At 38.8% G+C, this 13,985-nt stretch overlaps 1 protein-coding gene across 6 annotated transcripts in view; it reads right to left on the bottom strand.

Moving 5' to 3' along the window:
- The window catches only part of PALLD (palladin, cytoskeletal associated protein), a 187,677-nt gene continuing 173,692 nt past the window's right edge, over positions 1–13,985 (bottom strand). For all 6 annotated transcript variants that reach the window (XM_066548254.1, XM_066548257.1, XM_066548255.1 and 3 more), the window contains 6 exons: positions 11,163–11,257; positions 6,046–6,178; positions 4,859–5,066; positions 3,970–4,135; positions 3,084–3,217; positions 1–2,111 (listed from right to left, as the gene is read on the bottom strand). In XM_066548254.1, the coding sequence (XP_066404351.1) occupies positions 1,939–2,111; positions 3,084–3,217; positions 3,970–4,135; positions 4,859–5,066; positions 6,046–6,178; positions 11,163–11,257 (909 nt within the window). In that variant the 3' untranslated portion in view covers positions 1–1,938. The remainder of the gene's footprint in view (positions 2,112–3,083; positions 3,218–3,969; positions 4,136–4,858; positions 5,067–6,045; positions 6,179–11,162; positions 11,258–13,985) is intronic.

Below are 13,985 nucleotides of genomic sequence, written 5' to 3'. Positions count from 1 at the left end.
TTTCTATTTGTGTAATATTTATTGATGCTAAACCCACATTATATCAGCACAACAGTCCAAAGTAATGATAGTACATTTTTATAAATACAAATAAAAAGTGGCAAAATAATGCTAGTGAAGCTAAACAAAAAAGTAAATTAGCATGTCACAGTTGAGGAAAATTTGGCAAAAGATATGACATACTTCTAGAATAAAATCAGATTATTCCCACCTGACAGACTGACATTAATCTGGATTAACCATCCCCACTACTAGTCATATCCTGCACCAGAATAGTACTACCTTCTGTGCTAAAGTTTATTAGTCACTAAAAAACAAAACAAACTTTGTGTCCTTACAAAGCAATACATGTATAGCAGTAATGCAATATATGGTGTACACAATTACAAAATTAAAAAAAAAAACCAACAAACAAACCCCTAAGTACAGGACTTCTGAATAAATGAACTGAGATAAAAGATTTCAACACTTTTATTATAAATAATGAAAGATACCATATATGTGCTTCATATAAGGAATACAGTGTTTTCCTTTCCTAGCAAAGGATCGTAGCTCGTACCATCAAACACTCATTTTCCTTGTCAGGCCTAGTAATTTTTCCATCCATTCTCCCTCCCTCCCATTCAACTGAAATTCATTTGGTTCTAATTTAAAACTACCCAGTCAGGTGTGACTTAAGTGGGGCTCCACTTCCAGATGGATTTGCCTTTGCATTCTGTAAGTAGCCTTCAGGCTTTTCACCTATGGTGCACAGACTGTACCCTGCAAAAGAGTTGACATTTGCCTGCAGTCAGGAGAAGGAAAAAATAAAATCTACCAGAGACATGTTATATTAAGAAGAAAAAACAAAAAGCAAATTGGATTTTTTTTGCCTATCTTCATTTTCTACTTCCTCAGATTTGCAAACTATCACCTGTGGTGTATACTTGTCACTTAAATCTGTAGTGTAGTTTTAGTTTCAATCCATTTTTCACTTACTATACATTTCTAAAATCCTCATACCATACATATTACACAAACTTTAAACAGTCAAACATTCCATACATACACTCTCTTGTTTTCAGCTCACTTTAGAATTTCAGAATCTTGAATGGGAGTATTACAAGGTTCACACTGCTGTCCAGAAATCCAGAGAGTTTCAACGTCTTGCCCAGTCCCTCCCACCCCTTGCAGTAACTCACTGCAGTGGTTTATACTATCAGCATTTTTTCCCATCTAGTTACCAATGTGTAATCTGGAGTAGATTGTTACTATATCTCAACTCTTCTTTGTTGGCCTGCAGAAGTAAAATTATTTCTGCTTAGACTGCCATTGCTATGTGTTTGTAAATAAGCCTCCTCCGAGATGGCAAAAAGGAAAAACACAAATGAATTGAAAGTTAGGGTATTGATGTCCATACTAACAGCATTGAAAGAAAGATTCTTTTTTCATGGTTGAATAGAAAGCAGTTTGCAGAGATACAGCATTTGCTTACATTTCTTTTCCTTGTCTCTTCCCGTTTCATTCTTATAGTATTGCACTTGTTCATCATAGCTGTCAGAATGTGTGTAGCCATTTTAGAACTGTTGATAACCCTTGAAGAAAACATCTTGCACCATTAAGACTGTGTAGCATCTACTTACTGCTTACGAAGGTATGTAGTGAAAAATCTTTCTCTCTGATGCATTTTGGCCTCTATGAAAAGGGTTATGAAGCAACATAGGTTAAGGAACCAGTGAATGTGATTCGTTGTGCAATGTGTACATTTCTAATAATAATCTATCTATTCTTCTAATTTGGTATAATGAATAAGGAATATATGGTTACTGTGTTTGTTGTTTATCTTTTGTACATGAAGGTGTCTGCCCTTGCATAAAGTGACATAGGAGTATCATTGGTCAAGGCAATGGCTTTCAGTGTTTCTGCTTTGAAAGAAAATGATGGAAGCGGCAGTTGAATCTACAGATCGTCGCTCTCTACCAGGCCAGGCTGCATTGTCAGGTGCACTGGGTTTGCTTCTGGCTGGAAAGCTGCTTTGATGTCTAGTCCTTGGTCACAGAGAGCAGCGTACCGGCTGGCTGAGGGCCGCACCTTCTTTGGCTTGGTCTGCTGAGGGGGTTGTTGCCACTGAGCTAGAGATTGAAAAGCAAAGAACAAGTGTTAGCCTTCCTGAGCGGTGCACCTGAGTGTGCCAGATGCTCAGTCAACCCTTTGTGAAGGAGATAGTCATTTCTGAGAAGCAGAAAACCATTATATCAAAGGTAAATTTGTTTAATTTCTTCACATTGTTGTTTTTTGGGGTTTTTTTCTCAGCATCTAGTTTCACCTTCCAATCTGGTAAGTAAATACAACAGTCTGTGTTACTTTTTGGCATCGTTTTCTATTTCCTTGTGCCACTGAGAAGGGTGACAGCAAGGAGGTTGTTTCTGTGCACTCCTATTATGTAGCAGGCCTGTTCTAGGGTGAGTTGTTGCATGTAAAATGAAATTTTCTGGTTGCCATTGCCACCCCTTGTATACTGAAGAATGCTGAGCCAAATCTCCTATTCACAATTCCCACTTCCAGCACCACCCCAGAAACCATCCTTTATGAGCCTCTCCCCTTCCCCCTCCCAGTTAATTCTTGCTATGAGAAGACTGGTAAGAGATACTTCTTTAAGAAAATACAGGGCTGCTTTGGAACAAACTGAGTAATTAAGCAGAAAGCTATAAAAACATCTACTACACTTTTGGTAACTATCACAGGTGTATTACAAACTAATGTACAAAAGAATACAAAAGGTTAGGGAAGTGCCAGCAAAACAATACTAATAATGATCCACAAAAATCATATGATCATGCTGTTATCTGTTGTTAATTAGCTACATTTAATGTACGAAGCAAAACCAGAAAGCATGCAAGGTTGTTTTGCTTTAGGTGTCTGAAAGATGGTGAAATATACTTTGACAGAGCATTTGTTGTCTTGAAGTAGATGTTTACTATTGAGGAGAAACTATAAACAAAAGAGAGAGAGACCAGTGTAAACCATTCTGTGAAGAACCCAAAACTTATAGAACTGTTGCTTTTGGGGGGATTAATATGATCATGAAAATTGAAGCCACTTACTATAAACATCCAATCTGGCAGTGCAAGACACAATCCCAGCCTCATTCTTAGCTGAAACAGTATACCAGCCAGCATCCTCCTTTGTAGCTCCCTGAATAAGCAGGCAAATGTAGCCATAGTTATCCTGGTGCATGCTAATCAAAAGAAAAGTAGGAAATTACTATTTAAATCACAAACCAGTGTAAACTGTTTTAAAATGGCATTATAAACTGACCCGATCATAGTTACAGATTGATTACAGTCTAACTTTAATTAAAATTTTAATTAAAATAGAACTTTCTCTGAACTTAGCAAGTGGAAAATAAAGCCTTGAGTATGCTTGACAATTTGGCAGTTTAATATCCTGTATTGAAAACTAAGAAGAAAATACACATGAAGTAACTTTTCTTTCACGATTATGGATTAAGACATCTGGAGTAGCAGGAACGTGAGATCTTACCCAGACTTTTTGTGGAAAGGATAAAGAAATTCGAGGAAGATCTTAAAATATAAAATACTGAATCTTAGTTGCTCTACTGTACAGCAGAATTATGAATTAGAGTTTCTGCTGAAAAGCACAGAGTGTACCTTTGGAACCTTGATTTTCACTAGCAAATTTCTGTAGTTTTGATTCAGGAAGAGTAAAACTAGTTCGTCTTTTGCTTAGAGTGCAAAGGTAGTTGTGTAAATCTAATGATGGAAAACAAGTCAAGTTTTATTTCTGGTTCAGGCACCAGGCTGGATGCAAGTTTTGAGTAAATGTCATAAATTATTACAATCACTAGTTAATATTTATGAGATGCCCTTTACACAAAGTGTTCATGTGACCTTTTAGGTTTTTATTTGTTTTACAGGATAAATCATCATTGAAGTTTCACATGGGGAGGTTATTCTAAGCCAGTCTCACCTCACTCGGTCAGTGTTGTATGTGAGTGACTCATTCTCTTTCTTCCAGAATATCTGAGGAGATGGCTCCCCCGAGATTCGACACTCCAGTCGCACTGGGAATCCCTCAGTCACACCTGTGTTTTGAAGCTTCTCTATAAATACAGGTGCTTTTTGTACTTCCTTAGCTGTGAAAATAAAGATTGCAGTTATGTTGACATTTGTCTATGAAAACATAGCCTTTCTTTCAGCAGTGTGCCAAAAACAATTATGAAAGACCTAAGTGGCAGGAAATGTAAGTGCTGTCTTCATTAATCATGAAGTTCAGTCCTGGTTCCTCTGAAGAAGACAGTCCCATGATTATTTTAATAGGGGGAAAAGTGAGTGATGAAAAGCTGATTCTGTCTTAAAATAATTGAAATGTAGAGCATGACAACTAGATAAACCTGCTGCACTATGCTTGGTAAAAAGTGCTCCCCATATTCCACAAAAGCACAGACTTTTAACTGAAGAAGGAACTGCTGTACCAGAAATCTGCAGTGGCATTAGTCTGATGTGCTGTGAAATGCACGAGGCATTCCCACTGGCTGCCCAGGGGTAGACGTGGGTCTGCACAGATTGTCATTACAGAGAAACATCCAGGGAAATAGTCTGGGTGTGGCGTCAAGGCCAGCAGCCCCCTTTTCTTAACTGTGTGCAAAGACATTACATGCCAGACAACTTATGCCACAATGTAACATGAATAGCTCACCTATAATAAATATCCCATACTTCTGTTACTGCCAGGTTTCCTTTTTTCCTTTTCTTCCCTTTCCTCCACCCCTCAATGTGTCATTTGACATCATCCATGTTTCCTTTTTTCACACTATGCTGGCAGTGCTCAGTCTGAAAGCTTAGCATGAAGATGTTACCTGCAACAGTGAGCTCCAGGCTGAATGAATTCTCACCAGCTCGATTGCTGGCGATGCAGGTGTAGATTCCAGCATCTCTGGCTGTGACCGGCTCTATGATCAAGGAGTGCACCCCGTTCTCGCGCACCAGCATTTTGTGAGAGCTGTCAGGGCGAATTGGTCTGCCATTGAGCTGCCAGCTTAAGTCTGGAGTTGGTAATCCACTAACCTTGAGTGTAAAGACAACAGTGGGAAATTGTTTTAGCCACATGAAACACTGGAGGAGTCTTGACTTGTTTCTTCAAGGAAGTTTGGTTTGGTTTGCTACTGCAAGTGTACCAAAAGATTTCAAGATCTAACTCTGTCCCGATTTACACATTGAGTCACTTGTAGTCATTTACTTAACTTTCTGGCCAACTCCCTAAATTCCATGATGTCTTATGGGTGCGACTGAAAAAAGATCAGTGTGTAGATAGGCTAGAAGCTAAATAATAATACATTGCAAAACAAAAGGCAGGGTGACACCTTTTGTCTTTTTATTGTTTGCTCTTCAGGTGGAATGAGAAGATACTCCTTTCTAGATTAACTTCTTGTTGGAAAGCTTGCAGACAAAAAGATGTTAGCTGACCAACTACTGACCTCTGAAGCTGCATTCCACTGAGGTGTGCCCTAGTGACAGCACCACCTGCACTAGTTAATGCTGGGTCTGTGTGGACAAGTCTTGCACTCTTGAAAGCTGTGCCACTTGCTGTGGGAACAGCTTCAGAGCAAACAGCTTCTCCCAAATAGGTCAGCATAAAGTAAACAGGAGTTACCGAAGCCTGAATTATTTCTGCTCAGCAGAGTCATAAATCAGGTTTATACTGTTTGAAACTTTTAACAGGGGTTCAAAACTCAAGTAGTAAAAAGACTTAAAATTTAGAACCACATTGTCTTTATAGTGTGTGCTGCTTCCCTCCACACCCTTGTGTAGCTGAATTCTGTAAATCAGTTTACTGTGAGCTCTAAGATTTGCCTGAAGCACTTTCATTGGACAGGAGGGAAACTTTTATTGTCCACTTACTCACTCATAAGCAATGAGACTAATTACTCTGCTAACAGGAGCCGAAACTGCCAATAGGCAAAATTGCCTTGAAAAGAAACCAATGTGGTTTTTGAGTCAACTGATGTTATCAAAAGGCTGCTGCTACCCTTTGCATGACACTTGCCTTGCAGTCCATCCTGCATAGTTTTCCTTCTTGAACAGTCAGGTCTCCAGGAGCCTGCAGAAAATGAGGCCGGAAGAATCGTTCCTGAATTGGTTCATTTTCATCACCACTGTCCCTTGATCGAGATCGTGGTCTTAAAATAACATGAAATAAAGGTAAATTATTTTTTTTCTCTGCTAAATCAGAAGAACCATAATCACTTATAAGACTGGTTTGAATTTTAAACCACTTCTTTAACCTATACCATAATCACCCCATATTTACACACATGCACTGGTAGCATTTGGCCCAGACTGAGTTAATTATGACACTGCAGTTATTTAATTACTTTCATTTAATTCACATCTTGTGACAAACTATGACCTATAAAACAATATTGCTACAGAATAATAGCTTGTAATATTAATTAATTTTATGAATTATAGTATTTTTGTTTCATCTTTAAATCACTGAAATACAAATAAAACAAGTTAGCAAGCCTTGGCATGTAGCTTCAGTTCCCCATTTCCAGTGTCCTGTGTAATCCCCTCACTGCTGCTGATTACACCAGAAAGTACATGGACTGTTCATTAGTCATGGTTCCCTTTCAGCAAATAGCAGCAGCTGAAAGCTGACTCATCTCAATTGACAAGAGACCTTTCACATCAGAGTTATCTTCTCTTGTTCTGCACTAGTGAAGACCGTACAGAAAATTCTGTGTATTGAATTGCTGTGGATATATTTATTCCTCATTTAACAGGTTTTTTGTATGTGATACTCTTGAATATTTTCAATTCCACCAGACTGTGGAATTGAAACAATGAGAGTTTCAATTGTGAGAAATAGGGAGAATAACTTTGGTTGTTAGGTTTTTTTAATTTGATTTTTTTTTTAATATAAAGGTGCCATAAACAGTTTGATAAATAATAAAAATGAAAGAAAAATAGCTCCTGTCCCATACACAGTATCAATCACCTTAAGCTTCCATGATATCATTTGATTCATTTTCAGCATTGGCTATTCTTCGCTTTTAATTTGATCCAACTAATCTTTTTCTAAATGATTCCTCATTTAACTAGATTTTTGTTTCTATTGAAATTAGATTATTCCATTTGTGTGATTTAGTAATCAAATAATCTTGAATCAAAATTTTATGTCCATTTTTGTCCTTGCCTGATCAGCTCCATTGGGTTCCATTCTGGAGCCAGCTGCTGCCTACAGTAACATCCTGTGCAAAGAAGAGGAGCTACTCAAATATCCTCCAAAGACCTCTTTTATCAATGACACATTACAGTGAAATTCTCTTATTTGAATCCCACATCCTGTTAACTTCTGCCAGTGTTTTGTTTTGGCCACTGTTTGCAGTGTCCATGCTGCAGTACAGGTGCCCATATGCATTTTCTACTGCCCAAGGTCACTTCTCCAAGTTAAAATAATTCACAACAAAAAAGAGCCTAAAACCCTCAATGGTCACATTTGGAAAACATGCTGTACTACTGCATGGTAGATAAACACTCCAGCTGCATGCTCTGCTCCACTGAGGCTGCAGTTAGAGTTGCTTGAACTTGATTTATTTTGCCCTGCTCTTGTTGTTGCCCTTTTTTCTGCTTTTGCTGTGTTTGAATTGGCCAAGCATCACCTGTGCTACAGTATTCTCTTATTAATAACTCAATGTTGACTTTTTAATGATCATCACAGTTGTCAGACAGCTGTAACTAAGGGCAAATGGAGGGACTGGGGGAGCTCGTGTAGATATCACTCAGTACTGCCTAATAATGTGGGACTGGACACTGAAATGGGAAACACAGACTGACATCCCTGCACACACCAAGAGCTCATGTAACTCTTTAGGTGCCTAAATCCATGTCTGGAGCACCTCATAGTTTTTGCCACTTGAATACATCGAAAGCTACTTCCGTAGGTCCGGCATCGCAGCTCACAAGCAGCTCTGAGCTTTAACTGGTGAGCTCCTCATCAGTTTTGGAGACATAGATGCCTCGTGCAGGTGGATGGATGGAAGATGGAGAGCAACAAGGAAAAAGTGTACTGATATTGTTTAGTAATGAGTTCTGCAAGACCAACTAGAACTTAAGGTATCTAGTCAAGTGAGTGCTGCACGTGCAAACAACTTGAGCAAAATCTGCCTCCACATAATTGATAAGCATCCTGTTGATTAGATGCCAACAAAGTACAAGAAACTGATGCTTCATAAGGTTTTGTGAAGCTGAGCCAAACAGATGACCTGGCACCACAGAAGTGTGAAAGCCACCAACTCATTGCTGCAGCTGCAGGAAAAGGCAGCACTGCTCAAAACTGGGAGGTGTGTGGGGGGAACTTATGTTAAATAAAATGGAAAACAAGTTAAGAATTTGTGAACACAGATGTTACATTTCTATCTCTTTGTAAGTTTACCTTAAAATCACAGACTTTTTTAAGCCTTTGCCTTGAGAGGTGAAACTAGGGTCATTTCAATTCTAAAATATTTTGTGGTTTTAAACAAATAATGAAATGAGTAGAGCCAAGTAGCTTCAGATGTCTAGGAATGACAAATTGCAAAAGACTGGAATAACTTGGATTCATTGTGGGCTCTTTGGAGTTGCAATGCGGCCATCACATTGCAGAGAACAGTTTCAGCAGAACTGACATCATGTACTAAATGTGTCCAGGGGACACTCCATGGGTTGGTACAGTGCAATGCAATGGGAATTTCAGTCAGTAAGAAGATGAAGAAGACTTTATGACTGGCCATGTGGCAATGATCACTAATTTGGAATAAAGGAGATTAGTTCAAATTAATCCCCTAATTGAGAGCAGAGTGATAGGAATGTTTAGTTTTAAAATCTTCTTTCCATCTCATGTATTTTATGATTTACTTTGGACTCTGGCTGCCATGGTTAAGTGACACAATGTTTGTTGAGCACCTTGTCATCTAAGGGATTGAGTCCAAGCTTTGTACACATCAGAAAATTCAAAAGTGGCCACCCACATCAAGTGATTCTAAAAAAGTGATGTTTTTCAGCTAAGCAAATTTCAGAAAACTACATTAAGAGTGAAATAGAACCCCAGAGTTCTGCCAGAACACATTCTGTAAGAGATTAAATATACTTCAGGAAAAAGCCTGTCAACAATGTAACAAGTCATAAAATCCATTAAGCTAATAATTACACTTGTAATAAAAGAAGCAAACAAATGTTTTGTTATTTTCAAGCAGAAAATCTTATAGAAATAATATCATAGTGCCATAGGAATATTACTTATCAAAAGTCAATGGCAATAGACGTGACAAATACCACAGTATATGGGAGAACAGTCATTTGGGATATTACATTAGAAAAGCCAATGGCAGGACTCTGTCTTAGGAAGGTTTTACATGCTCCCATTTCATCAGTCTTGGGTAAACTCTCTGATGGGCGTAGTGAGAACTCACTAAACAGAGATTCTGTGCTGAATGCTTACAGAAAGTGCTCTTCCAGAGCAAAGATAATGGGATAAGCCCGTCACATGGTTATTTTACAGGAAATAAGAACCCCCAATAATTGCCCTAATTTTAATTAAACAGCTCTACAGAAATCCCTTATTTCTAATTCATTACTCACTGGACACCCAACCCAAAGCAACAGCAGCTGCTTGAGTGCCTGTCTCCATTAGAAAATAAAATACCAGCCAGAAGTGGCCTTAGACTTTGAATGCATTTGGAGAGATTGAAAAGAGCCTCCTCCATTATTACCTGAGGTTCTGTCCCTCACAAAAAGAGAGACACACACATTTGTCCTTCAGGAAGCTGCAGGAGTGGCAGCTGCTTGATGCTTTCACCCCTACCTACCTTCCCAGTATCTTTACTTTTAAAGATCTTTCCCCTTTGTCACCCTGTGTGCACTGACTTATTCAGCTGAAACCTGATTCTTCATGGCAGCTTTTCCCTTCAGGCACTAATGTGGACTTTCCATTTTTACCCATTACCTGAAGGTGCTAAGTGCATTAGTGACTGGAGATGCTACAGCAGGTGGTCCCAGCCTTTTCTGTGCTGTTCTCACAGTGCAGCCTGGCAGGATATTCCCCTCCAGAAGCACTCTGAGCTTTGGGCTTAACACAAGGTGACATTGCAGAGGGAGTTGGTGGCCATCTCAGAGAAATGCTGGGAAATGCTTTCAGGGTTGCAGTTTGTTCCACGCAGGAATAAGACTGACAAGATCTTTTAACCAACCAGTCTCACTTCCTAACACTTTATAGCTACCAGAGGGGGGAAGAGAGCCTGTTTTACATGCAGCAGTTCTACATTACATACTAGTACAGTACTAACTGTTACAGAAGTCCTTTCCTGGTTGTATACTTACTGTGTAATTACATGTACTCTGTATATTAGTTGGGCAATATTGAGATTCTATGGCTGTTGGAAGCATTAAGCAAAACACGTCATATAACAGCAGAATCCAGAAACCAGAGCCCTCACACTGCCTTGAAACAGTTCTGATAACCAAAATCAACCTTTTTGTACAATCTAAAGCTGTCTAAGCTGTGCTAAACAGACTCATAAATGCTTTGGGCAAAGAAAAAAATTATTTGAAGGGAAAAATTCCCTTCTATGGTCCAAAAACATAACCCATAGCTTCATATGGGAAAAATTGTAAACTCACCAAAAATAAGTTTAATACTTTATTTCTGACTCATAATTCCTTATAAGAAACTGAACTGAAACATTAAATACTGAAATACTAAAATATTTCTAATGTAAATCTGATAAAGCTCTTTGGCATGCAGTTATTAAATGGACACCTCCTAGAAGCTGCAGAAGATGGAGGATCCTGGTAGAATCCTCATCACATGAAATATTTTTAAAAAGCCTAAGTGGCAAGAGCCTTCTCAACAGCTGATAGTGTAATTTGAGATACTGAGTAACTAGTGAACACCACAGAGAAAGGAGGAGACAAGGAAATGTAAAGATATTTAAAATTCATGTCATTTCAGAGGTTGCTTATACTTCTGAGTGTACAAGTTCTGTAGCAATTTCAGACAGCAGAGGTCACATTTCTTCCTGAATGCCATGTTTTTAACTTATCTGCTTACCTCACATTCTTTACCTTACCACAGTTATTTTGCAAAATCCATATTATTAAAAGAAAAAAAAAAGCATCAAATACCTTCTTATGTGAGGCTGACCTGAAGGTGACCAAGGACTGCGGCCTCTTTGATTTACAGCTTGAACCATCAGCCTGCCTGTGCAACTTACTCTGCCCTGTTAGGATGACAGAGAGAAGGAACATTAAAAGACTTAAAATATGTAATAATAAATGTTCAACCTGATCTATTCTTTTTTTTTTCCTACTATTTTATCAGCTTCCAATCTAACACAGAACAGACTGGAATGACTGTGACTATAATACATTCATGTTGTTTTTTTTTTTTAAAGACTGTTAATACCACTGGCAATCAAGTTCCAAGTTCATAATGACTGTTACTGATGTGGGCAGGAGGTTTCCTCTGTGTGTGGCAAGTGGGCAGAAGCTGTCCCATGGTGATTGTTGTTAGTTACCAACAGAGTTGCTGCCTCCAAAGTGGATTGATCTACTTGATCTGGTGGGCCCAAAACGCAAAAACCCCTCATTACTTTGAAAGCCAAAAGAATTTGACAGGTACATAACAGGTCCTCTCTGCAGAGTGAATCTGGTTTGAGGAATTGCACTGAAAGGCACAGATGTGCTGATGGACATTGGTGATTTTTCAGGGTATTTTTAATGAATGATAAATAAAACATGGTTCTGGTGTATTTGCCCCCTTTTTTCTTTTACTTTGTCTTTTAGAAGGCAGGTTTTCTACCACAAGCAGCAGTCCTAACAGATTTGGGATGAGACTGCCCTGTAAGGGGTAAAAGCATCTGGTGGTCATAATAAATAACAGCTCTGCTCCTGGGCTGGTAGCAGTAAAGCAACATCCACATCAGCTTTGCAGTGTATTTCAGCTCTAAGCTGTGGGCTCCACACTCAAGTCTGCCAGCATAGAAGTGACAAATATTTTTATCACAATACTTGTGGGGTTGCAAATAGCAATTCTTTAAGAACTGTCCAAAGCCCATAAAAAACAATTTCACCAGGCTCACAAGCAGCCTTCAAATAGCAACAACTTTTGTGTTCCCTTAGAAATGAAGTCTGTTCTATTCCACTTCTATTCCCATGACCCATTTAGTCTGCAAGGAAAATCCCTGCATTAAAATAAGCCATTAAAATTGTGCAAAACCCACAGCAATTCCTTATGTAAAAGCTTTATTTTCCCCCTTATGTTACAAGACCATTGAAGACATCTGGAACAAATGAATTTCTATTTTGGGTACCACTGCATATTAATATTTTTCTGGCAGGTGATGAATACACATAGTTTGGGATCATTTCTGCATATCCCAGTACATGATGGTGTCACAAATGGAAACACAGAGGGCAATAAGGAATTTGGATAGGAAAGATTAAGCAAGAAGCCAAAGATTTCGGAAAGGTCACAGGATGGAGAGGATGGAAACAATGAGTGGGAAGTAATTAATGAGATGATGTCCTAGAAACTAAGGGAACTCCAGCCTGAAGACTGTGGGTGTGTAATGCAAAGAAGCAGAGAGAATGGGATAAAAAGAAAGGTGAAAATAAGAACATGATGTGAGCCCATAGAGTTCATAGAAAGCTCAGTTAAGGGATATGATCTCTAACTAAAGGCTTAAACCAGGCAAGGTTTCGTGTTTGTCTAGGCCCAGGGTCCATTTGCTCTGGATTAACTTCTATGGCAAATTTTACAACAAACCCCAGTGGTGTGTCAGAACTTTAATTCCAGCTCACTGCACTTTATGCCATGGGCAATGGGGCCTGCTGTGTTAACTAGCATGGACAATCTCCAGGGTCTGTCAACAAGGCATTTCACACATAAATCCTACTATGTTAGCCCAGGTCAGGAGATGGCATGGACTGGCAGAACTTTTATGAACTGAATCCTTTAATAAAACTGCTTCCTTTGCTTTAATAAAACTGATTTCTATCAGCTGAGAACACATCTTTTGCTTTAGAGTTTGGTGATTCCAATAGCAATGACCAAACACAGAAGCAGCCTAGCAAATATCTGCCAGTCCATCAGAGTTCTGATGGGAGCTCCCTTATATTTATGTACTTTGCTCTCTTAAGGAAAGGCTGCCAAATTTGCCTAAGTTTGTGATAGCTTTGAGACGTGGACAACTTTCCATTAGTATTGAGAAGACTTTGCCAAAATTATTTCCACTCAGGATGACTTAAAAGAATTGGAATCCAAATCTTTGAGTGTGAAAGGCTAGTGCATTAACTCACAGCCCTTCTTTGCCTCCATTGTGCTGTTAAATGCATAGTAAAAGCAAGCAAATAGTGGAAGAGATAAGTATGTTTGCTTAGGAATTACACTGTAAAAAGGAGGATGCTTCTGGTTCTTCTCCAAAGAGGGGAAAAAAGCACAAGCACAGAATTTTATCATTTAACAAAGCTGCTTTTTCAAGCTCCAAGCTGGGAACCACACAAACCCAGCTCATTTTAGTACATCCAAAAATCCACTAACAAAGTAGTGCCATCCATGACCAGAACTGGTAACCTGGGTCACTGTTGTGTCATTGAATGAACATTATCCTGAACAACAAATGCTCCGAAGTAGGCTGTAAATATTCAGGGACAGAGTACACTGCCCAAACACAAAGGCAGTTTGTTCAAGTTCTCCAAGACTTTGAATCACACAGTAACACTACACAGTGAAACTCTGTGCATGCACTGAGACAACACTTAGAGGAAGATGAACAGGAGCATTTCTTACCTTGAGCATGCATATATTTTTAAACCTGTTGTGAAATTTCACCACTTAAGTGGTACCAAGTATTGGTAACAATGTCATCTATGTGTAAAAGCTCCCAGCTTGAACAATTCCACGGCCTTATGCTACTTCATTAATATTTCTTTTACATTCTTTACTTT

The sequence above is a fragment of the Molothrus aeneus genome, chromosome 4 (genome assembly GCF_037042795.1).
Source record: "Molothrus aeneus isolate 106 chromosome 4, BPBGC_Maene_1.0, whole genome shotgun sequence".
Classification (NCBI taxonomy): Eukaryota; Metazoa; Chordata; class Aves; order Passeriformes; family Icteridae; genus Molothrus; species Molothrus aeneus.
Note: the sequence above shows the minus strand (reverse complement) of the source record. Positions and strands in the feature narration are given on the sequence as shown.